The sequence below is a fragment of the Lynx rufus genome, unplaced genomic scaffold (genome assembly GCF_022079265.1).
Source record: "Lynx rufus isolate CCGP_SWC_20201006 ecotype Redwood Valley unplaced genomic scaffold, mLynRuf1.p SCAF_12, whole genome shotgun sequence".
Taxonomy (NCBI): domain Eukaryota; kingdom Metazoa; phylum Chordata; class Mammalia; order Carnivora; family Felidae; genus Lynx; species Lynx rufus.
This window is the reverse complement of record NW_025814826.1, coordinates 10,336,547-10,362,381: the sequence shown is the minus strand read 5'-3', so window position 1 is coordinate 10,362,381 and position 25,835 is coordinate 10,336,547. Positions and strand designations below refer to the sequence as shown.

The window sequence follows — 25,835 nt, the reverse complement described above, 5'->3', positions numbered from 1 at the left end:
CATCCCGGAGAAATGTCCACTCTGCGGATCACCCAGACCTTCGTGCCCCTCTCCCTTGCTACTTCACGACAAAGAACACTGTCATCTCTCACTAATGTCACATCTTACTTCGAGAGCAGAAAATGGAGACAGGGCTGACAGGGCGCACGGAATCAAGCGTTTTGAAAGACTCCTTAGAGTCAATGAATGGTTCCGCGGAGAATCCGCTATACAGCCCGTGATGCTGATTAATTTGTAAATTTCCTCCTCGAGTATAAATTTTCTCACTCACTTTTCCATCCCCTACAGAAGCCTTTTATTTGTGTGCACATTCAGCAAGTGCTAAATGGCGAAATGAATAGTAATCTGAATAATGGCCACAGTCAGGAGCCGCAAAGAAAACGAAAGACGCTGAGGAGGCCAAGTCCACCGCAGGGAAAATGGAGTGGGTGGTGGGGGCGGTGGATGGGGGCAAGTTTTCTTAAGCGGCAAGGGTCTGTCTCGTGTCTGCAAGCCAAGGAGAGCACGATTTCACGGGGTTGGGGGGCAGTTTAGATCCGCCCGTGTTTCTGACAACACCTTGTAGATTGCAGGATGCTGCGCTCGCGAGGAGCATAACTGTCTCTGTTTCTGCAGTTCGGTGCAGGACGTGATTGACACAACCCACGTGTACGATGCAGGGACGAAACGACAGGCACCAACACATAATCGTGGGCAGTCAACTGGAGCTGCTCGCAGCAAGAAGGCACAGGGAAGGTAGAAGAGGGGGGAGCTGTGTGTGAGGCTGGAGTGATCCCGGGACTCAGAGTGCGGGATAGAGCTGACACGCAAAGTCTTCGGGCTGTCCCAAGAGCTAGAGGCGATCCCTAAAGGGAAGGGGGGACAGTTTTTGAAGGGAGGGAAAGGAGAGGGCTCCTGTTCGTGGGTAGAGGGACAATCTAGCCAAGAGTCAGCTTTATTTGTGCATGTCACGCCCTGAAGACTGATGGATGATATTTTCTTCTGGGTGACTGAGTAAACATTTCCAGTCCATCCGAAACGAATTTTCTTGTTCTTGCTTATTGCAGCCTTCAGGAGTATATGAAGCATCTAGGGTAGTGTTAGGGCATGAATGAGAGAAAAAATATGGGGAGAGAACATTCTGGGCCAGATTTTATTGTGGAACTGTAAACGTGAAGGAGAGAAATAAAACAACAATTTGGCTTTTTGTAATCACTTCTAGCACGGATGGAGTTTGGGGAGCATCTTAGGGGGGACCTGCCGGGGGTGGGGGGATTGAGTGAAAAGGTTAGAGTAATTGAAATTATAGCTTTCCCAGAGTAGACCAAGAATAATCTAGGCTTTCACTTATTACAAATAAGTTAAGTGGATCTATTTTTTATAAATGTGTTTCAAATATTAATATCTACATTCACAACACACGTGGAACTTTCCGTGGGTTTCACAACAACCTATGAGATAGGGCACTTTGGGGCGTCTGGGTGGCTCAGTCAACTGAGTTGGGCGTCCGACTTCAGCTCAGGTCATGATCTCACGCTTCGTGAGGTTGAGCCCTGCATCAGGCTCTGTGCTGACAGCTCAGAGCCTGGAGCCTGCTTCGGATTCTGTCTCGCTCTCTCTCTGCCCCTCCCCTGGTTGTACTGTCTCTGTCTCTCTCTCAAAAATAAACATTAAAAAAATTTTGTTTAGGGGCACCTGGGTTGCTCAGTTGGTTAAGGGCCCAACTTTGGCTCAGGTCATGATCTCACAGTTCGCGAATTCGAGCCCCATGTCGGGCTGTGTGCTGAGAGCTCAAGGCCTGGAGCCTGCTTCGGATTCTGTGTCTCCCTCTCTCTCTGCCCCTCCCCTGCTCATGCTCTGTCTCTCTCTGTCTCAAAAATAAATAAAACATTAAAAAAGAATTTTTTAAAAGAATTTTTTAAAAAAATTTTTTAAAGATAAGGCATTTTTAAAAATCTAATATTCACAGTAGGAAAGGCTCTAAAGGCTGACGCTATTTACTGCACAGGCAGTAAATGGCAGAGCCAGAATGCAAATCCAGATATTTTGATCCCAGACGCATACGATTTCCAATCATGTCATGTTTTACCTCTGTGTATTAAGCAGGATTTTTGGGGTTAAGCTCCGGCATCGGAAACTTTATTTTCATCATTACTGATCTTTTTATTCTCCAGGGCTCACTGGCCATCCATAGCCAGCACCCTGCACCCATTTGAATCACCCCGTCTTTTCTCTCAGCCCCTCATCAACCTCGTCAGGCCCTCCCCCCACCCCTGCCTACACGTCCCTGAAATCGGCCCACTTTCCCGAATCCTGCCAATGAGATGCTGTGAAATGACCCTTACTTTCTTTTTCTTTCTCTGGAGAGCTACCAGTATTGGTGGAGGAATCTGAGTTGATCCCAAGCCCATTTATTTAAGGGCTCTAAACGTCATGATAAAAGAAACAAAAATCGAGCCCCTGGAGTTTTGGTAGACGGACAGATTTTTAGATGTAATTTACAAGTCTTCCTGGAGGAAAACAGGTGCTTATTCAATTCAACTTTCTCATGCACTTTTACATCCTTCCAGAAGCATACGAGACTTTGCATTTCGGGGTGCAAGAGCTTCCACCCAGGTGACAGACGAAAGGCCCAGCACCCTGAAAGACGGGCAGCAGCCTTGCGGGGTCTGAAGGTGAGAGGCCACTGGTGATATTAGACCTGCTAATGAAAACGGTCCAGTGCTTGTAGCTGAAAGGCAGATCAAGCCCACCTCTTTTTCAATCTTTTTTAATGTTTATTTTTGAGAGAGAGAGAGAGAGAGAGAGACAGAGTGTGAGTAGGGGAGGGGCAGAGAGAGAGGGAGACGCAGAATCGGAAGCAGGCTCCGGGCTCTTGAGCTGTCAGCACAGAGCCCGACACGGGGCTCGGACCCACAAACTGCGAGATCATGACCTGAGCCAGCCAGCGGTGCCCCAAGCCCACCTCTTTTTAGCTCCTTTGCAGAATAAAGCATTTGACACCGAGTGCCGGTTCTCATTTTCTTATTCTGCAAAATAAAAACAGAAGGTGAGACATTAATAGAAGGTGTGGGCAACTTTAATTGCCTAATTTTACATCGGATTGTGTACGCAGCTCCCCGGGGAATACGCGGTGAGTGTCACTGCAGAGATGGGAGGAGGATGAAGAGATGACATTAATTCTGACTGGTGGTACTGGAGACGACACATGCGAGCTGAACCTGAAGGCAGCATTCAACTGCAGCCCTTGAGGGACGGCTGTTCAGGTTGAGAAAATGGGGCGTGGTCGGCCAATGTAGAATGTGACAGCGGAAAGGATACCGCCAGACCTTTTCCTGCCTGTCTCCCTCACTGAAGTCTAAGGTCTTTGAGGACACAGTCTTGGCCTTGTATGTCCAAAAGCAGACTTGCTCCCACCTTCCTCAAGCCTGCAAGCACCCTTCACAAACGTCCCCAGATCTCAGAGGACCTTGTAAACCAAAGGAAGGAATCTGGACATTTATCATGAGGCAATGGACAGGACTTAGAAATTGAAGTGGGACTTACTGTCTTTGCATTCTGGAAAGGCTCTCCTGGCTGCAGTGTGGAAAAGGAACTGGGAGTCAGGCAGGAATTTACAGAGGAAAACAGTTGAGAGGGGGGTTGCAGTGATCCAGGATCACTGTAAGACCCCGTCTCCGCACCTCCAGAATTATTCTTCTAAACGCAAACTGGATTTGGCCCTCTCCAACTCAACACAGTTTGTAGCTTCCCTTTATGCACAGAATAAGGTTTAAAGTCTCAAGTAGGGCCTTCGAGGCCCCTCATGGGTACCTACTCTACCCGTCTACGTTTTTCCCTTCACATGCTCTGGCCTCAGTCAGTAAGGACTAATCCCCGAATACCCCACATGCACGTGCCCCTGTGTGTTTATTAAGGAACTTACCCTCTTATTCCTACTGTGGTTCTCCTTTCCTTCTCCCGCACAGCCCAGTGAAGTTCTTTGAGGGCCAGATGGTTGACTTACTCATGCATGTTCCTCCACCCCCTTTAGCCCTAGCACTTTGTACATTATAGGCAAATATTTGTTGAGCAGAATTGAACTGTAATAGCAATACTTGTACTTGGATTCATTTAATATTTATTGAGCACCAGAAACCATAAACAAAAAGATGGATCCATTTAATTACATTAAAATGTAAAACACGGTATAGAAATTCTAAGTTAAAAGACAAAATATACACGTTACAAATGACAGAGAGGTAGATTCCTTACTATCCCAAGAGGCCCCCAAATCATTCACACCAAATATCTAAAAAAAAAAAAAAAAAAAAAAAAAAGTGGGCAAAGGAAATAAATACACTCATTCCGTTCCATTTTTCACTCATCAACTGTAAGGATGAAAGGGCTGTAAAGCACTCAGTGGGACTGAGGGTGTGAGGAAAGAAACACTCACAGGCTTTGTTCATGGGAGTAGAAATTGGGCTGCTCCCCCAGGGAGGGTGATTTGTCAATACCTACAATATTTAAAATGCCTTTAACCTAGAAATACTTCTTCTTAGAAATGCATTCTAGAGTTAGAACAGAACAAGCCAAGAGCCGTATGTAAAGATGTTTGTTGCAACCCTGTCTCTAAGAGAAAACCATCAATGGGAGACTGGTTCAATGACACTGTACCTACACAAGGGAAAACTGCAGCCATTGGAAGAAATGGAGTAGGGGCCTGAGTGGCTCAGTCGGTTAAGCATCCGACTTCGGCTCAGGTCATGATCTCAGTTTGTGAGTTCGAGCCCCTCATTGGGAGCCTGGAACCTGCTTCAGATGCTGTGTCTCCCTCTCTCTCTGCCCCTCCCCTGCTCGTACACTGTCTCTCTCTCAAAAATAAATAAACATGGAAAAAAAAGAAAAAAGAACTGGGGCAGATCTATAATCACTGGGGGAGAATTATTCCAAACTATACAACTAAGTGGAAAAAGCAAGGTACCTCCAGCTTCCGCCCTATGATGCTTCTTTTGTGCAAAACAAACACATACGCAGATATGCCTGTATCTGCAATAAAAAACTTGAAAACTTTTTGACGCCGGCTGCTTCTGGGCAGATTTACACTGTAATGCCTTTTGCATTGTGTGGACCTTTGAATATCGCGTACCCATTTGCATCGTCCGAGCACGTTTTTTCAATGTGTTCGACTTCAAAAGCCACCCCTCCCCCCAACAGGTGCACAACTGTTGATCATTCACACACACTAGAAGTTTACCAGGTACTATGGATATATAACCATGAATGACCTTGCTTGTATCCTCCAAGAGCTTTCAAGTAGGAAGTGCTTCTTAAGAGGATTTCTTTTACATACTACACACACAGTGTGCCACGCTCACCCATTACACGGATAATCTACAATGAGATGTGCCCCCCCCCCAAGGGTGAGAGGCATGTGAACACAGTAAAACACCTTCTACATATTTTGTTAGTTGATAGTTGACATCAAAGCTTTGTCTGACTTGAAAATTTTCTCCAGACACCAACAAACAGCCCCATACAATTGATTTCTCAGGTTAATCAGCTTCGCTTCTCCTGGAGTAGTGTCTTCGAGAAAGAGAAATACAATAGTGGCAAATGTAACACTTGGGTGATGAACCCCTGGGACTCTGCCCCTCCCAAGTGGTGCAACAGGTTCTTGCACAATCTGGTTCCAAGAAGAGTATACTGAAGTTATCAGGGTATGTGTAAAGACGCAAACAAGGGATTAGGGAATTACTAAAGACAAACTTAGAACCGAACAACCTTGCCTAAGTGGAGCCATAGTATGATTACGTATGTTAAGGATTTGTTGGTCAAAAGTCCCCAATTAGTTTGTCACCAATGGTACCTCATAGAACACGCTCAGATACACGTTCAAAGAACTATGCCATTCCTGCACAGCTATAGTCATCAAGACAGTGTGGCTAAAGACAGACATACAGGTCAATGGCACAGGATTCCAAGTCCAGAAATAGACTGACATACACAATCGATTTGCAGTAAGAGTGCCAAGACAATTCAACAGGAGAAAGCACAGCCTTTACAATAAAAGGTCCTGGGACCTGGACAGCGACGTGCAAAACAATGAAGTTGTGGACTCCTACCTCACACCACATACAAAAATGAACTCAAAAGGGATCAGAGACCTAAACATAGGAGGCAAAACTATAACACTCCTAGAGGAAACATAGATGCAAATTCCTTTGACCTTGAGTTAGGCAACGCCTTCTTAGATATGTCACCAAAAGCAACAAAAGAAAAACTAAATTGGACTTCATCAAAATTAAAAGTTTTGGGTTTCAGGAGCGCCTGGGTGGCTCAGTTCGTGAAGCAGCCGTCTACAGCTCAGGTTGTGATCTGGTGGTTTGTGAGTCTGAGCCCCGCGTCGGGCTCTGTGCTAACAGCTTGGAGCCTGGAGCCTGCTTCGCATTCTGTGTCTCCCTCTCTCTCTGTCCCTCCCCTCCTTGCTCTCTCTCTCTCAAAAATAAACAAACATTAGGAAAAAAAAATTTTTTAAATTTTGTTTCAAAGGACATCATGAAGTAAAAATACAACCCACAGAATCAGAGAAAACATGTGTAAACCACGTATCTGATAAGGGACTTGGATTTAGCACCTATAAAGAACTCTCACAATTCAGTAATAAAGATACACCACCCAACTTAAAAACAGGCAAAGGATCTAAATGAATATTTCTCCGAACAAGATACGTGACCGGCCAATAAGCACATAAAAAGATGCTCCACATCACTAGCCTTCGGGGAAATGCAAACCCAAATCACACTCTGATACCAGCTCACACGCGCTAGGATGACTGTAACCAAAGGCGGGTAAGTGTTAACAAGGATGTGGAGAAACTGGAACTCTCATACGTTGTGAAATGGTGCTACCACTTTGGAAGATAGTTGGTCAGTTCTTCAGATGGTTAAACACAGTTAGCATACGACCTAGCCATTCACCTCCAAGGTAGGTGTACATTCAAAAAGAAATGAATGCCCACACCAAGACTTGTACCCCACTGTTCAACAAACAGCAGGACTCATCATAGCCCCAAAACGGAGACAACCCAAATACCCATCAACTGATGAATGGATCACAAAAAACGTGGTACATCCATACCATGGAATGTTATCCAGCAGTAAAAAGGAACGAGGTGCTGATACGTGCTGCGTGAAGGAGCCTCGAAGACATTGGGCTAAGGGAAAGAGGCCAGTCGCAAAAGACCACACACGGCAGGACTCCATTTATATAAATGATCAGAATAGGCAATTCTAGAGGCAGAAGGCAGTTGCCGAAGTGTCGGAAAGGTGGGGAGAAAGGGAGGTGTGAGGAGGAAATGAAGAATGTTGTTCTTTCTGGGGTGAAGTGATTTACTACCAATTGTGGTGATGACTGAAAACCATCAGAGTCCCACTTTAAACAGATGACTTCTGCGGTATATGAACTGTATCTCAACAAAGTTGCTATTTAAAGAAGAAACGAAAAGAAAGAGTGAGGCCAGGACAAACAGCTCCCGGATGAATGTTGATGTTGGTATGTACATTTAAAGAGGGGACATTAACATTCCAAGCCCTTAAAACAGCATGCTTAAAATACTGAAATGCTGATCACACAAGTATGTATGAATGTCTTGTCAGGTCCTTTTTCAACCCATCGTTTTTAGAGCAATCAATACAAATCAAGGGATTTCTCAAACAGTCCATCTTTTATTCAAACAGAATCACATTTAACAATCAGGGTCAGATGGCTTAAAAACATCTGACCTGGGTTTTGGACAAAGACCAACGAGACGGATAGTTTATGGTCAGCAGCCTTTAAAATAATACTCTTGACCCAGCGCCAGATAAAGAGAAGGGACACAAGCTGTTTTCATTGATTTTTTTTGTATACGTTAAATATGATTAAATAATATATGTTATAAAACTGTTCTGTAAATGAGACAAACTGGATTTAAATAGCTGGTGGGTATGAGAGTTGCCACACGACTTGCCCCCATCACCATACTGAATGCTGTTGTGTTTACGGCAGAAAACGCAGTGGGGCTCTAGTCTCATCCCAGTGCGTTCACCTATGAACCCCTGTGTCCTTCCTACCCATCTCTTCCTGCAAAGAGAAATCCCACTTCGAAGAGAATCATCTTTTCCCCATGACTGCGCTTCAAGAGTACTATCCCTTCAGAAGGTTATCCAATACGTGTGGATTTCAGTCACGGAATCCTTGAAGCCTCCCCTTACGGAAAGAAAAGAAAACCAGTTCTTGGGCCTGCCATTTGTCTAAGACAACCCCCCCGCACCCCTGCTTCCCCGCCTAGTCAACATACTAACCTTATTTAAACAGAGGTAAGGGAGTGAAGCGAGGGTCGGGGTCTTGCTTTGCACTGAGCCGGAGATTTGAGGCCCGCCACCCAGCCACCCCAAACTCACCTTCCCGGGCTTCTGCCCGCCTCTCCACCGCCACCTCGTACTCTTGGTGGTACAGTCTACAGACCACTCTCCAGACCCAGCTCGAGCTTTCCTCCCATCGCGTTGCCGCGCACGTCATTTCCCATCCTTGGAAACACCACCTTCCTTGCGCTGCCGCGAAGTCTTTCCTTGTCCTCTGTGCCCGTTACCTGCAGAAAAGCGGGACTCCTCATGTCACCTTTCCTAATGCTCCCTTACCTTCAGGAAGTAACGCGAACTCCGCGGCACGGCACAGCCAGCCGCGGCGGACCACCATCATGGCACTGAGCGCAAACACAGAGGACACGGGGCTAACTTAACTTTGTCTCCCCTTGTAGAGTTGGAGATCTGTCTGCGTAAGGCCCGAAAGGTGTTCAAAGGTCACAGTCACCATTTATTAAAAATATTCATCTGCTTCTAAGTTAAATAAACAATTTTAATGCAAACAGTCAGTAGGGCATCTTTCCCATCGCCCCCAAGATCTCGTCTCTTTCTGCTGCTGTAGGCATAGACGGCTGCACTCCGTTCTGTCTTCTCTGGATCATGACAGAATTCTGCACGTAGGTTAAAAAAAAAAAAAAAAAAAAAAGGAAGGAGAAGAAGAAGAAACCAAAATCAGACACATATTAAATGCTAATCATTTGCCAGGAATTGGTTATTACGTCCTCATAAGGGAAATTCTAAAAACCAAGTGTAAAGAAAAACCAAAAAACTAATTCTCATACTTCGGACAATATTTTCAAGCTATTAACTATTAAATAGAAGTGATTATTCTCATAGGAATCCATTGACAGTAACTGGGCTGGAATATACTGTTTAAGTACGAGAGCACAGGAATCCAGTCTATCAAGAGGACCTACTAAGTGATTGCTAAATGAAACCAACAGTTAATTCAAAAGAGGGAAAAGAAGTAGCTGGATCCAGGGCTCAGAGAAAAAGAAATCATATACCGATGTCTCAAGAAAAAGGGGGGCATTTTAACTACCATGGGTGGTGGTGGGATAGGAGAAGGCAGAAATGGAAGCCTTACCCCCCCCACCCCACCCCCCGGTGAAACAAGAAAATCATTTGCTTTATTCTGGTCCTGGAAGCTCCAATGTGATTCTGAAAAAAGATGTAAGAGGGGCGGTAGCCCCCGGGTCTGGGTGCAGAATACAGTCCCTGGCTCCTTTGGCCCTGGAAGCCACAGGTGTGGTAAGAAGGCTCAGCTAGAGCCCAGGGTTAGTGGAAGTCAGTTCCCCCTGAGGCCCAGGCCCCAGCCTGGGCCAGAGAGGTCAAGGAAGAAGAGGGCTGGAGAGTCTGTTCAGTTCCTTAGCGATTGCACCCCAGGAGGGTGTGAGCCTAGGGTTACCTCCTCACCCTTCTCGGGGGGTACTAGGTTTCCGGGGCCATTTGACAGTCCCTAGGGGTTCAGCCTCGGGGCTCAGCCTTGGCAATCCCAGGGGTCCCTCGCCTTCCAGCTCCAGCTCCTCAAAGGAGGAGCCAGTGGTGCCCGACTCACTATGGCTGTGCTCACTGCGGGTCTCACCATCGTCCCAGCCACGGCTGCTCACCCCGGGGGACGGTGTGGCAGCTGAAGTCTGTGTTACGACAGAACAAGTTATCCAGTCTGCTCCTCTCCAGGCAAAGTGAAATTGTAACAAGCTTATTGTTTTAGGGCTGCAGATCTTACATGCGTAGGAAGACCCACCTAAGTCAGAACTGCGTTGTTATTGCCTGGATGGAGTAGTAGGAGGAGGTGGCCAGTTAGGGTGCACACAGGATAGAGCCAAAGTTAAGTTTCCCCAGTCATCACTAAGAAAAGACTGTGGGTACTGACTAAGTTTGGGCTTCAATTTCACGCCTCAGAGAGGAGTTTTAACACAAAGCTAACCGAGCTCAGCTTACCCAGAATTTCCGGCAGTTTTTGTACTTCAGGAAGTAAGTGGAACACTTTTCCCTGTCATAGTTATTTTCATCCATACATCTGGTAGAAGCATCAGATTCCTTAAATATGTAAGATAGACATCATTTAGGGGGTGGAATGGGATCTAAAAAAAAAAAAAATCCCAAACTTCTGAGGCTCCTTCCCCCCAAAGCAGGTAACATGAACTCGTTCCTTTCTGTTCATTTTAACGAACGCGTCATGAACAAACACTGAATTATCTTTCCGACTATCCCAGGACTCATTCTGCTCAGAGCAGACATCTTCCTTTTCATAGTCTGGGTCAGTTTTCTGAATATCTGATCACAGGAACTTGAGCCGGAGCACTGACTGAGATCATTTACCCCAGTGAGTGTTTAACAAAGAAGCTAAGGCAAGGTGCAATGTGCTCGAAATCACTCCTGCGCAGCATAGAGTCAAAACCCAGTCTCCCAGTTCCAAGTGCAGCTGTCCTGTTTTCCAGCTTTGACTTGGCTGTTTGATGTTAAGCTGGTTTCGAGAGCCCAAGTAAGTCGCTAATAACTGGTCTACATCAAGGCAACTTAAATTACCACCACTCATCTCGATGTATTTTTGGCTATCACTCACTGCATTACGCAAGTACATATACTATTATGTATGCCGTTTTAATAGATATCATTAATATCACTTCAAAACCTACGTGAGCAACACAGGGCTGTGAGTTCAAAGGAGAGTAGCAGTCATTTGGGAATTAAAATTAAGCTGTCTAAACCGGAAGTAGATTGGATAACAAACTTCAAAGTGAAAAGTAGGATTCTGAGAGGTCATCGAAAGGAAAGCGTTAACTAAAGGGGTAGGTAATTTGCTGCACAGCTCTAAGAAACACAGTCTATCTAGACAGACTGAATAAAGCTGCTGAAAACAGATCTGATACACGAAGCAAAGCTAAATTTCTACGCCAAATATTTAACGAGTGTGTATATTTGAAAAATGTATATAGGATCAGGGAATAGCACCAGTCATAGGAGACTGCGTTATCCCAGGGTAACAAAGCCACAAGTCAGTATTGCTGGTCACACCACATACATGCCAATAAAACCTTATTATTACAACAAAACGTTTTGCTTATATGATAACCTTTGTGGAAATCTTTAGGCTTTAAATGGGCACATTCTATTATAGGCCCTTATTCTCAGCCAGGCTGTCTCAAGGACATGATGAAATTATTGCTATTAAAACATAAATTTCAGTGGCAGTTTAAAAACATAGTTTGCAACTTTCCATTTCTGGACCAAAGATTTTCCTTGCTGTTAACCTATGCCTGTCTGGAGTTTCAGCGACAGCTAAATGCTTGCACGTTATACAAGCAACGGTAAACTCAGAAGAGGTGAATCTTTGTCAGCTAAATTATGAACACCTAAAAATGTTCTAGTGAAATAAGGATACGCTGGCCAGGAATCTTTTTTGTATTGAAATAACTTTATTCAAGAACCGCAGAAAACAGATACCCACAAAAGCAGAACAAGCCTGTTTTTCCAACTTAACCTCATGAAAATTAAAAGCAAACCACCTTACCGACAAGCAAGGGTTTATGTCTGGATCTCTCAGCCGCCGTCCTACCATAGGCATCCTAACAGGTTTCTGACTGCAGGCAGACGTTGGAGAAAAGAGTTACATGGCAAATGAGAGAAAAATAAATCAATACATCTCATTAGACCCACGAGTACTTGAAAAATTAATTTTGGCATAATGATTATCGAGTAAGGAACTTCATATGGCCTCTGTATTCTGAGAATAAACATTTGGACGTGTTTTTCCTTTGCACTGCCATGGTGCCTCAGCACAAGGGCCATATCTAAATTCGCCCGCGGCAAGTTGATCATAATGCCCAAGAGGACAGTTCAGCTATAATTCAGTTTTAGTTTATCTTTATTTCCAAAGGTGAAGCTGTGAAATGTCCTAACAAAACCTGAGAATACAGCGTGCATTCTAACAATTACTTCCTTATTGTACATCGATCAGCATATAAAATGAGTGTGGAGTCATTAAGACAACCCAACTTTAGCAAAAACATTTGTTAACTAAACTCAGAGTATGTACTCTAACCGGCACCAAGGTTGGCCAACATACCAAAAGAACAAAGTGACGGCTCAGCTGACATTTCGAAAAGTTAAAAAAGAAAAACTAAAGCTTTACTTCCAGGGGCGTCTTCTATTTAACGGATACTTCCCTTGGTTTAAAGGAAGTCATAGAATGTTACCGTGGTTCATTAATCTTCCGACTCAAGCCTTACACATACAGCTCTGCACAAGTCTTTATCGATTAAAGATTGATCACAGTTCCCTAACAGCCAACCGATGATGATTCCATCAAGTCACAGAGTACTTCCATAATAGGCATGTCAACTATCCTCTGGGACAACTGCTCTCTCTAATGGAGTTCAACCCAAATTGGTATGTCTATCATCTTCGAAGACATGTCATAGAAAGGAACTAAAAGAGAAAATGTTGAACAAAAACCAACAACAGTCAACACACTGTTAATTATTTCAAAGTGGCTTTTTTTGTTTTAATACATCGATATTCTATTGATGAGCCACCCACAAATATTTTTAAATGTTCTGCACTAAGTTTAAGAAGCTGAGTTAACCTGCTCTTGAATCCTGCTCTAGCTTAATCATCTTCCACCTAAAGATTTAAGGAGAAACAAGCAACGATGCAATATGACATACAAAACACCGCCCAGCAAAGAACCGCCATCAGTCAGTTTGACCAAAGGTCAGAAATTTTGTATGAAAGGGTTTCTACTTTTCTGGCTCTGGACGACATCATCAAAAAAAATATCTGTCATGTTAAAAGAAATAAGGGACACTCAGGAAAATCAATCAAACCCCGTAAGTTCCTAAAAAATGGAGGCATTTGCAGTCAAGGGTTACCTAGTTCAGAGACCAGGATGTCCAGGCTAAAGGAGATTAATCTTTACAAAGAAGGGTGGAAAAGAGTTTAGTTATTCCAGGATCCTTTAGATTTTAGGAATCCTCTAAGAAATTATTTCATTTTATGATTTTCATTGATCAATACTGAATATACTTAGGGGTGCCTGCGTGGCTCAGCCGGTTAAGCATCTGACTCTTGATTTCGGCTCAGGTCTTGATCTCACAGGTTCGTGAGACTGAGCCCCACACTGGCCTCCATGCTGATGGTGCAAAGCCGGCTTGGGACGTTCTCTCTCCCTCTCTCTCTGCCCCTCCCCTGTTCACACGTGTTCTCTCTCTCTCTCAAAATAAACTTAAAAACAATACATGAATATACCTTAACTAACAGAAACATCGAGGTAAAAAGGAATTTCAAGATGCTGTTCAATTGTATCTAGAAGCTTCTTCCTTTCCTGAATATGATTCTTTTGCAGGCTTGACTTCTTATGAAGAGATAATGATACTAAATAAACTCACATCCTTTTTTTTTTTAACATCCATCCTATGACGTGAGAATACAGAACTCTGCTTAGCTGTTCATACTCCTTATATATCATCTCAACAACGATCAGCTTGGGGCAAAATTCAGGTTGCATGCCTTACATGAAACTGCACTTTCACTGCATTTTAAAATCATCACCAATCAAGAATTCTTTGATAAAAATAACACCTGGGTAACATCACATATACACAAAATCAGGTTTGCAGCATGAAGTTATTCACACTTCATTTCCTTTCTCTTCCGGATTCTAAATACAAGTCAAAGTAAGTTTGGATTTCTAAATGTCACTTTCTTTGCATGAATCCTCAAGTATCACTGGAAATGAAGAGGAAATGTCAATTTACAGTGAGGAAAAGGGCTAAAGGGAAGATCGAGTGTTCCGCTAGAGAGGGCTTATCTGCTTACTTTCTGAAGGCACGAAGCAAATATTACAAAGCAAGTTCTTCTTGCAGAGGACAGACAGAAAGAAAACCAAAGATTTGAGGGAGGGGTCACAAAAGCACAGCACATTTGAGGAATAACTCTAAAAATCTCTCCAAAAGGCAAACTGTAAAAAAAAAAAAAAAAAAAAATATATATATATATATATATATATATATATATGTCTTGATTTCCCACCCAGTTCACATCCCCACTCTCCAACTAGCTTTGAAAGGCAAGGGAAAGGGAACGATAGGGAACACGTCCATGCCCACATGCTGGTCAGAGCCCAGGAAAGGTCTGTGGGTCTGATACAACGCAGATGCAACTAGCAGGAAGCTAAAACACGTTATGCCAGAGCCCAAAGCCCTTAACCCACTGCTGGGTGCAGAAAGGCAGGGTCAGGAAGTCAGCATGGCATAGCGGGGCGGAGCGGGGAAGTCGAATGGAGAAACTGGCTGCGAGTCCGCGGCCTCGCTGCCTTCCGCGATGCTGCCTGTCGGTTTAACGGTGGACGACGGGCACAGGTGAACACACCTTGCTTTGACCTTGGATGGAGCCGAGTGGGGCAGGGGGAAAGGAAAAGGCAGGAAATTGGAGGTGGGGGTAGGCAATGACGCCCCAAAGGCCGAGAAACAGAGTGAAGAAAGAGCTAGGGGTGCCCAGGCAGGCCGAGGGTCACCTTCCTCGTCCCCAGCCCGGATAAACCCGAATCGTGGGGAGAAAGAGGGACAGGAAGGGGCCCGCGCTGAGGCAAGGCCTGGTGGTAGGGGCTTCACACCGAAGGAGTGGATTCGGGCCCCGCGGTGGCCCAGGTGCACCCCTCTCTTCTTGCATCCCTGCAGCCGCCGCGGAAGGAGGGGCGGGGGACCACTCACCTCGGGCCGCCGCTTCGCCAGCGCCCAGGCCGTCTCCAGCTCCAAACACGTCAATGGCTCACGCAGCTGGACCTTAAGTAGCGCGCATCCCAACGTGCTGCCCCCGCTCCCCGGCGGCCGCCGGCCCAATCGACGCGCGCCGCCGCCAGACTGACAGCCGAGCCGGGCCCTGCCGGGCGGGGGCGGGCGGGTCTCGCCCCGCCCCCAGCCGGCGGGAGGAGGGCCCAGGCGGGAGGAGTGGGCGGGGCGGAGCCCGCGGTGCCGCCCCTTTCCCCCGCCCCGCCGCGCCCCCCGGGCTGAGGCCCGCCTCTTAACACTTTGGCTTGACAGGCGGCACCGCCGCCCAATCGGCGGGCCCGTCCCTGGCGGCGGCGGCGCCTAGTGGCCGGCCCCGGGGCGGAGCGCGCGCGGGGGGCGGGCACAGCGGCGGGCGGGGACCGGGGGCGGGCCGGCGGGAGGCGGGGGTGGCGGCCGAGCTAGCCGGGGGAGGCGGCGGTGGGCGCGACGTCGGCGGCGGCGGCGGCGGCGGCGGCAGCGGCAGCTGCAAGTTGGGCTGCAGGGGCAGCGCATACACTACAATGGCTGCTGGAAAGAGGCGTAAGGAAACAATTTCCAGGCCCGCCGCGTCCAGCCCGAAATATGAGAAAAAAATTATTAGAAATTCCGCGGGCGGTGTAAAGGCGGCGGACGGGCCGGAGGGAGGATGTTAAAGCCCCGCGGTGAGTTCTCCCGGGGTCCGGGGCGGCGGAGAGGCGTTTAGCGGGAGAAATATCAGGGTTATTTAAATTATGGGACTAGCCGAGGGGGCAGAGGAGCAGCGGCGGCGGCAGGAGGAGGAAAAGTTTGTGCTACTCTCAGCCCCTGCTCAGGACCCCAGAGAGAAAAATAATAATAAAAAATAAAATAAAATAATTAAGCGGGGGTGTGAGGACTCCCGAAGTCGCTTCTGACAGGGCAGGGGGCGATGCGGCTGGAGACCCAAAGGTGAGGTCGGTGGGAAAAAAAAAAAACCCTTTATTCAGGGTCTGGAAAGTTTGAAAAGTTTTCCTCCTCCTCCTCCTCCTCCTCTCTGGTGCTGTGAATATTGTGACAGCGGCAGCGGCAGCAGCGAGAGCGGAAGACATTAGAGACCCGAAAAATAAGGGAAAAATTAATATAAATTCAGTTTTGAGAGTAAACTCTCCGCATTTTCCACCAAAACATCCCGGGGGAAGGTCGCTTCCCAAAGGGCCTGGCGGAAACCCGCAGTCGGCAATATTTGGGGGGCACTTTGAGTGACTTGGGGTAACTTTGCCCCTTTTTCAAAAGAGGTTTTTCTTTTTTGGAGAAATGAATTTGTTTTTGCCCTTTCCTCAGGTGGGCGAGTCGGGGTCGGGGTGCGGGGTCTGCGGGGAGGTGTGAGCCCTGGATGTGTGGCTGCGAGGGGGGGGGTAGGGGGAGGGGGTGCTAAATGAAAGCAGGAGATCTGCACAGAGCAGGGACAGCTTGTTGTCAGTATCATAAACAACCAAAATGGAGGGAGAACTCAGGCATATAACCAAATAAAAATTTTTTAAAAATCGCAAAAAATCCCTAAAAATCCGGGATGCTCCCCCTTTTCTCGCTAAAGGTAAAAGTATGAACCGCCTTTCCCCTGAAGTCCATTTTGACTTTGCAGGGACCAAGGAGTTAATATTTATTTATTTTTTAAAACTTTCGAAGGGCAAAAGCCTTTTATAACTCAACCGACAATGAGAAAACGTGAAAATCCGATGCAAGAGAAGGAGGGGGAGGGAGGGGGGAGGTGGTAGTGCAGAAACTGCTAAACTTATTGGTAATGTGGACTGATCTGAGATAAGATAAACACTATATTTGCTATTTTATAACTCTCTTTTAATGATCTTTGCGGGGTGGGTGGTTTTTTTTGGTGGAAAAAAAAAGTGATGCCATTTTCTTAATAGAGTTAATACGTGTGATTGGAAGAATAAACCTTTCCGGCTTTAGATTGCATTTTCGTCGCATTTATGTTTCAGGTTTTGTTAGTGGCTCCCTCCTTTCTTTAATCTGGGCTCTACAGAGGAGGGGTAGAGAGGTGATGTTGCACAGAGAGACTGGAGTGCAAGACTGGAGCACCTTTTGGGGAGGGGTGGGGAGTTGCTTGGTTTCTCCCTTCCTGACCCGTTTGCTTCACCTGTTCATCCTTAGTAAAGAATATTAAGCTGAAGTTTTCTGGTTTTTACGTATATAAAAGGATGGTGCCTCTTGCATCACATTGAAGTTAATGGGAAAGTGCTGCTGATGTTGGTTCCACGTGGGATATGGGACAGAGCAGGGCATTTTAAAGGGACAGCTTCTCTTTTCTTGTGATTTTCATCACCTACACAGAATCCCTGTCTGAGGACCAAAAGCAGAGGTGCTGGGAGGGTGTGGTGAGGGAAGAGCCTTCTCTTTCCACTACTCGAGTGCAGCCACCTTTAGGAGTGATGGAGGGAAAGGAGGGATAAACAGGCTCACCAGAAGATGGACATTGTGTAGATTAGTTTGTATCCAAGCTGTTCTTTTGTGTAACAAGCCTCCCAGGAACTTTTCATGTTACATTTCTTTGCTTTGGAAGCTGGTTTTGGAAGGATTTGTGGAAAAATGGAAATAGTTTAAGGTGTGTGGTGTAATGGTATAGCATTATTGAACAGTTATGAATTCTGTGCAGCAAGATCAAAGAGCTGTGTATGCCCATAATGTGATTTTACAGCCATTTTGTAAAAGCTGTAAAATACCTAATATTCAATTTGGCTTAAGGTACATTGAGGACTTCTGGTTGAAAACTGCAGACAGAGTGGTGGAGATTCTTTTACACTGTAAGCAGTAGGCATTTCTTTAAGGGAAAAAAAAAGCACATCCACCAACACCATGGAAAAGTTTACGTAGACCCATTTTTAAAGCCCATCCTATACATGTGCTGGAACTCTGCTACTTTGAAATTAAAAGGTTTTAAAATCCTGAGACCTGTCAGTCTGCATCTTTTCAGTTGAATTTATTTGTGTTATTTGCCAGGAAATGTTTACTGATCATAAACTACTATTGACTCTAATGGTTTGCATGTTCACAGTATTTTCAAAAATTAAAATGTGCCCATTGTCAGCTGTGCTCTATTTGAGATTAAGGTTACTCTCGGAGAGAATTTACTTGGGCTCTGTTTTCCACAGGTATATGGAGTTCTGAAATAAATGCCTATTTTCTTTTGTTTTTTTATGAGTTATAGCAATGGATTAAAATTAGAGCTGGATTTTTAGACTTCTTACACAGAATATTTTTTCCTTCCATACTGTACAAACAGATTATTGTTTTGAAGCCCATTGTATGTTAACGTGTGTTCACAGCTGAGCCCCTATCTGCACCTTTCTGTAAATACCTCCCTAACAGCATTACATCGGTGTAGTGTTTGAGTACATCATCTTGTGGTTTCTGATTTTGGAAGCAATTATAACTTTCTAAGAACTCATTAAAAATTATTCCCAAGAACCACTGTAAAATCAAAACTGATTGGAAAGTGATTAAACTATCAATGAGAAAGAGTAATTTCCCCTTCCCCAAAATAATCATCTGTCCAGGGGTTTCAGAACGCCATTAATATTTATAGAACCTTTGAAATACATTTTACATTTTCATTGTATTTTGGCTGGAGACAGTTCCATTAACTATAAGTAGTCAGGGTTAGGCTATGTGTTTAAAATAAATGAGACCTTTACATCTTGAATGCTTGCCACTTTGATAAACTAGATAGTAATATCATTAAATTCAGTTTCTGTAAAAGTGAAGGAAAAGTATTTCTGCCACTTGCATTAGACTATTGAGTTATTCAGTTTGTTTGGACACTTCAAGTTATGATTGGTGAGTTGTCAACCTAAATAAAAGTGCTGGTATTGTGATTTTTTTTTTCCCCTTTCCCACAAAGGGTGGTATAAAACTTTCTTCGTGTTTGGGTTTTACACGGCTAGCTACTTAACTGAATTAGAAAATGCACTGAGAGTGTACAAAGTATAAAAATCTGTAATTCCTTAGAGAGTCTTATTTGGATAGGACACAGCATAATATCTAATTTGAATTGGTTGTATTGAGCTTTTTAAATGTCTTAGATACACTACCTGTTGAACATACTTTTTCTGAAGCTACTACTAAATTATACAAATTTACAGAAATAATCTAAGGATATTGCATACTCAAACTCTTTATTTCAGTTAGCATTAGAGAAACCTCCTAGTTTGAGATTCTTATTTGAAATTTATATGCCTAATTCTGCTATTTGAAATTCTATAAGGAATTTAGCACTGTGGAAGATAATTTATAAATATGGGCTAATACTGACAAAATTCTGTATCTGTATATTTATTATAACCAAAATATTTTAGTAAACAGATGTCTTACAGCTAAATAGTGAATTTGCTTTTATCAAAATAGTTTAAAAAGTTTTAAGGATACTCTTTGTGTTTTAATACCCTACGAAAGTGGGAATTTTTTCCTCATTTTTAACACAATTGTATACATTTTGATTGGTATTCTGGAAATTTTCCTTTCTGAGGATGAAATTGTTGTTTGCTAAATGAAATGTAATGCTCCTGTCTTTGACATTTGAAAAGCCAAATATCTGAAACATATCTATAGCTAGCTGTCTTTTAAGTTTTGTTTCAATAATCATTTGCCTCTTGAACTGTGTAATCAAAATATTGGTTCCTCCTAGGAATGTTTTAATATTCTTTATTTAGAATCCTGTTTTTTGGAAAATTAAAATATATAAAAAATTACCTGTTACACACACATTCATCCACACACACACACACAAACCCAAGAAAAAAGTTTCACTGAATGAGTTTACTTACACTGCCTGGATTACTTTTTCTTTTTTTGTGTGTTTCCAAATGTATAGGAAATAAATATAAATTTTTTCTCTTTGTATTGATAATATCGTAGATTCTTTAGTTATTTGAGTAAGGGAAGAGTTTCAGAAGAAGGAAAAACAACTGAATGTGTACAACAAAATCCAAGATAGTGAATATGTTAAAGGTAAAAGGGTTATAAATTGTCCCTTGAGCCATGTTTTAAATGTTTTAAGAACCTGATAAGCACCTTTTCTGAAACATCAAATACTTGGAATATGTATCAGCCACTGCAAAAAAACAAAAGTGGACTTTTAATTTCTTTAATTTTAACAGGAATTAATGCAGGCAGCATATTTAACCAATTAGTTAGTGTTTAGGTAGGCTTGGAAAAGTATTTACAAATAAGTTAAATGTGAGGGCAGGGTACATTGGATTGATAAACTGCAAAGTGAACTATGATTTTAGAATTCGTGTGTGGGAATTCTTTTCCATTTTACGATAAGACCACTTTGGAGGTAACTAATTTTTACTTCTTGTGTTTATTTCAGTGCCCAAATTTTTTGAAATGCCTGAACCTGACATCCACTGTATTACCACTTTTCGTTTGTAACAGGACAGCTTTTCTATTTCATTAGCAGCTTTCATTTCCAAGCATAATTTGAGAAATTAAATGAAAATGTTTAGATCATAATATTTTATGAAAGCACTGGTGTGTAGATGTTCACGTTTGATGTTACAAGAACTATATGAAGTACAAAAGCCTCCTAGAAGTTATGACACAGACATAATTTGATTTTTGCTTTTAACTCGCTTGGCCTGCTGTCCAGGGGTGTGCATTCTCCTCAGTAGGTACACCTGCCCCTGCCTCCCCTCTCCACAGTGGTGGGGGCAAGGACAGGACTGTGGGGCACCACCGAGGGTGCTTTGGCATTTTTGTTTTCTGTATGTTTGGTATTTTTGTTTTGTGTGTGTATTGCTGTTTGTGGTCATTAGGGTGTCAAGGCTTTTGCTTGTTTTAAAAATTTGTAATGCTTATCAGAAACCAGAAATCCATTTTTGTAAAACAAATAATTTCTCATCTTCAAAAAGGGAGGTGGTGTGCATTAAAATTGTTAGTGTTTAAAAGTCCCTGGATGTCTTGTAAACAGAGTTACTGCAGGATCATGGCGTTAAAACTAACCACAGTGTGCGTTGGGAATTGGAGATGACTACCTAAGAAATGTGTGTGCCTATGTAAAATGAGTGACTTTAGGCAATTATGTCCTAGGTTAATAGGATAAGCAATTTGCTTGAAATGTTTCCTTGCAGTTTTTTTTTTTTAAGTGAAATTTTTTTCCTAATCTAAAAACCCACAAAACCTAGAACTGTAAAGGTGCTAGAAAGTCTTTTAGGTGCCTTTTAAAAATAAGAGTTTAAGTAGTGAAAGTGTATAACAGGAACATAAGAATGGACTAAAATGCCCAAAATTGTTGGGAAAGAAGTAAGTAGATGAGAATTTCAGAATAAAATAAAAATCATGGTAAATTTAAAAATTGACTTATGTGAATAAAGAATAATTACAGAGCAAAAATAATAAATATACCCCCCCAAAAGAGAGAGGTAATTGGGGGAATCTATAAGAGAGTGTTTTTAAAACAAATTGATGACTTTATGATAACCTTTTAAAAATAGTTTCCTCCAAAGCCTTTCCTCTGTGTCTTCTTAGATTTGAATCAAACTAAATTAAATTCTAAGAATAGTTTGTAGTGGTTTTTTTCAATTCTTTAAATTCAAGTAAGGAAAAATGATTTTCTTGCTATTTTTAAAAAATGTTAAAAGATTGTTTTAAGTGTGTACCTAAGTGAAGTGTTCTGAAAAACCTTAGAAAATACTGAAAATTATTTTCTCCATTCTTCATCAGAAATTTTAAAGCTTTCTGTTAGGTTAATGAAATAGATTTTTAAAACGTAGGCTAAGAACCAGGTACTTTGTAGACTTTTTTTTTAGGGCAATTTAAATCATTTCCTACAGACTTAATAACATTTAAAAAGCTTTTCACAAGGTAAAGATAAGAACATTCAACAAAGTTCTTAATTTCTGGAATGTTTTTGAGTGTCTGCTGACAGTTAAAGGAAAATTTTCTTTCCTATTATGAAGTAGCAATTGATTTTCTGAAGGAGGATCTAGACTTACTATAGTGTTATGTTCCCGTGTCCAAGTTTCCTTTAGCATGAGAAGGTATTTTGAGGGTAGAGGAGGCATCTTCTCCTAAAGGGCGACCGAATCCTCTGCAGATTGTGAATGATGATCTGTCCCTGCACGGTCTTGAACTCTACCTTTTTTGAGAATGAGAGACTCGTGTTAGACTTTCAGTTAACAAATACCTGAATTATTGTCTCAAGCCAATATCGAAACTGTACATGTGCCTGTTGATTCTTTATGATATCCTAGCTTCTAAAAAGTTTCTGAATATGGGACTATGAATTCTCAGATGAAATGCTACAGTTAAAGGACTGCCGTCAGTTTTTTTGTTGTTTTTTAATTTCTGTCTTTTTGATCAATAGTTAGGCAGTAGAGCCTTTCATTTTGAGATATATTTTTGGAGACTGGTAAACTAGAAATCAGTCGGAGAATGAGGGACTTAGCTCCTTTGGCTAAAAGGCAAGCTGAGAAAATGTTTTCATCAGTTTTGTTCACTAAAATATATTAGTAAAAAGTTGATTGAATCGTTCTTGATCAGAAGAATTTTAAGAAACGGAACCTGGAAACTTAAGGTAGTTCAGACACTCAGGTTAAAAATAACACCAGTTGAATTTTAGTCTGCTACATTTTCTCAGTAATTTGATTTTATTTTCTTGAATTGTCTCAAAGCTGGAATTACATAGTGCCCATATCCCTATCCACCATACCCTAAAAGGATGAGAATAATAGGGTTTTTTTTTTTTAAATCAACTTTAGCCAATGAAATGAAAATACAGTTTTATTTAAGGGTAATGTTATCTTTCTTAAGCTTTTTGTATTTCCTAAGTATAATTTCTGTAACTGTTCCATTCCAAAGAAGAGAAATTAGCTCCTTTACTTTGAAATTGAATTTGTTCTAAATTTGCAGCTTATGAGAGTTGGTTCTTTATATAGCTGAATAAGATCTATTATAACCTTAAAAAGAAATATTCATGTGACCAGTATATGTTATTATAAACTACACCTCAAATATGAATTCACTTTCTTTGTATTTCTAACCTTATTTTCTGACTAAATCTGAGAAAATATTTTTTATGTGTTTTTCTAATTTGTTATTGTCTGAGGTCATTTCATTGGGTAAAATATCAACCTTGGTTATGTTACGCTTCTAATAGTGGTATTTTATTTGCAGATCACTATTCAGATGCTTAGGGTTTCAGCTCTAAACAGAATTAGCCATCTAAGAAAATAGGTAGGTTTGTTATACCAAGCGGCGTAGAAGATCCCTGCTAGGGCTTATTTGGAAGAGTTTAAAACGTTTCTGAGAAGGAAAATGCCTCAAAGATAGGGTGCTCTTCCAACAACAGTGGGTAATATTTTATGTCTTTCTTGTTCTGCTTCATAAACCTTGAGCATCCTTGGAGCTACTGTCATCCAAACAAATAACTGAGTTAACTATGCCCTGGGCAAAGCACATGTACCAGGCTCAGCTTTTAAGGTAATTTGCTTTACTTTTAAGAGAAATGTGTAAGGCAAATGAATATTCCTTAGCAATAATTTTTCATGCATTACCTTTTAAGAGGTTATACATGCACAGTATATTATCCTAAATCCAAATGAATCTGATTATCAAGGAATCGAGGTAATTCGACACAAAACGAAGGTTTTAAATATTGGGATAACTTGATGCACTGCTGAAATTTGGGAATTTTCATCGAAAGTTGTTTCTGTACCTGAATTTATTTTTATATGCCTAGGATTTTGTAAACAAAGTGAAGACCTATAACTCTGACGCTTTGTAGAAGTTCATAAATGTCTGTTTTTTTACACAATGTGTATATATTTTTCAAATACAGGCACGCAATTACTTAGAAAATTATAATATTTGATTATTGCAGTTATTTTTGAAGGAAAAATGGTGACAAATGGGTTAGAAGTAACTTTATGCCAGTTGAATATCCACTGCATTTGAAATTTTAATCATTAAGCATTTAAGACTCTTGGGGATATTTCAGTTCTTTTTAAGTAGTGTTACAGATGTTTTCCTGAAAAGTCTCCCTTTTTGGACATTATAACATAATTAAGGCAAGTGTTTTAAAACTTGAACTGCCTTTACCTAATCGCAGCATTTTTGCTCCCAAGATCATGTCATTCTTAAAAGAAGTTTCTATCTTGAAGCACTTTTAATCATAGCTCGGGTCATCTTTTTTAAATATGCACTAGGCTTCTCTTGTTTCTTCAGGTAGACTTTTATCGCTATGAACTTCCCTCTTAGAACTGCTTTTGCTGCATCCCATACATTTGGTAGGTTACGTTTCCATTTTCATTTGTCTCTTTTATTTCTCTTTTGATTTCACCTTTGACCAGCAAGTTGCTGGTCGTTCAGTAGCATGTTGCTTATTAATCTTGTGTGAATTTTCCAGTTTTCCTCATGTAATTAATTTCTAATTTCATACCATTGTGGTTAGAAAAGATGATGCCTGATACGATTTTAATCTTCTTAAGACTTTTTGGGGGTCTAATATATGATCTCTCTTGGAAAATGTTCCATGTGCACTTAAGAATGTTGCTTTTGATGGAATGTTCTGTGAATATCTGTTAAGTCTATCAAGTCTAATGTGTCACTTAAGGCCAGTGTTTCCTTATTGATTTTCTGTCTGGATGATCTATCCATTGATGTAAGTTAGGTAGTAAAGCCCCTTACTATTTATTGTAGTTTATTTCTTCCTTTATGTCTGTTACCATTTGCTTTATTTTTTTAGGTACTTCTATTTGGGGTACATAAATGTTTACAAATGTTACATCTTCTTGTTCAAATGAACAATCTAACTTTACACCTCAGGGAACTAGAAAAGGAACAAATGAAACCCAGTAGAAGAAAGGAAATAACATCTATTAGAGGAGAAGTAAATGAAAGAGACTAAAAGGACAATAGGAAAGATCAGTGAAACTAAGCTGATTCCTTGAAAAGATAAAATTGACAAACCATTAGCTAGACTCACCAAGAAAAAAAGAGAAGACTCAAATCAGAAGTGGAAAAAGGAGATACAGAAATACACAGAAATACAAAAGATTATGAGTACCATGAACAATTATATGGCAACAAATTGGATGACTGAGAAAAACAGATAAATTCCTAGAGGCATACAACCTACCCAAACTGATTCATGATGAAATAGAAAATCTGAACAGACCAATCAGTAGTAAGGGGATTGAGTCACTAAACAAAAATTTTTCAAGAAACAAAAGTCCAGAACCAGATGGTTTCACTAGTGAATTCTACCAAACATTCAAAGAAGAATTAATACTAATCTTTCTCAAACCGTGCCCCAAAATAGAAGAGGAGGGTACTCTTCCAAACTCATTTTATGAAGCCAGCATTACCTTGATACCCAAAGTAAACAGGATGCCACAAGAAAAAATTACAGATTAATATCCTTGTTGAACATAATATAAAAATCCCCAACAAAATGGTAGCAAACTGAATTTAACAATACGTTAAAAGAATCCTATTACCATGATCAAGTGGGATTTATTCCAGGGATACAAGGATGGCTCAACAGTCACAGATCAGTCAGAATGATAACCACATCAATAAGAATGAAGGACAAAAGTCATGTGACCATCTCAGTAGATGCAAAAAAACATTTGAAAAAATGCAGCATCTATTTATGATAAAAACTGTCAACAAAGTGGGTGTAGAGTAATGTGTCTCAACATAATAAAAGCCATATAGGACGAGC

At 41.9% G+C, this 25,835-nt stretch overlaps 1 protein-coding gene across 1 annotated transcript; it reads right to left on the bottom strand.

Moving 5' to 3' along the window:
- Positions 1-8,793: 8,793 nt before the first annotated feature.
- CHCHD7 (coiled-coil-helix-coiled-coil-helix domain containing 7) lies at positions 8,794-15,169 on the bottom strand. Its single transcript, XM_047073946.1, has 4 exons — positions 15,080-15,169; positions 11,881-11,950; positions 10,308-10,406; positions 8,794-8,974 (listed from the first exon to the last, which is right to left on the bottom strand). Exons 2-4 carry the CDS (start codon positions 11,932-11,934, stop codon positions 8,870-8,872), a joined length of 258 nt encoding a protein of 85 aa, XP_046929902.1. The 5' UTR covers positions 11,935-11,950; positions 15,080-15,169; the 3' UTR covers positions 8,794-8,869.
- Positions 15,170-25,835: the final 10,666 nt, after the last annotated feature.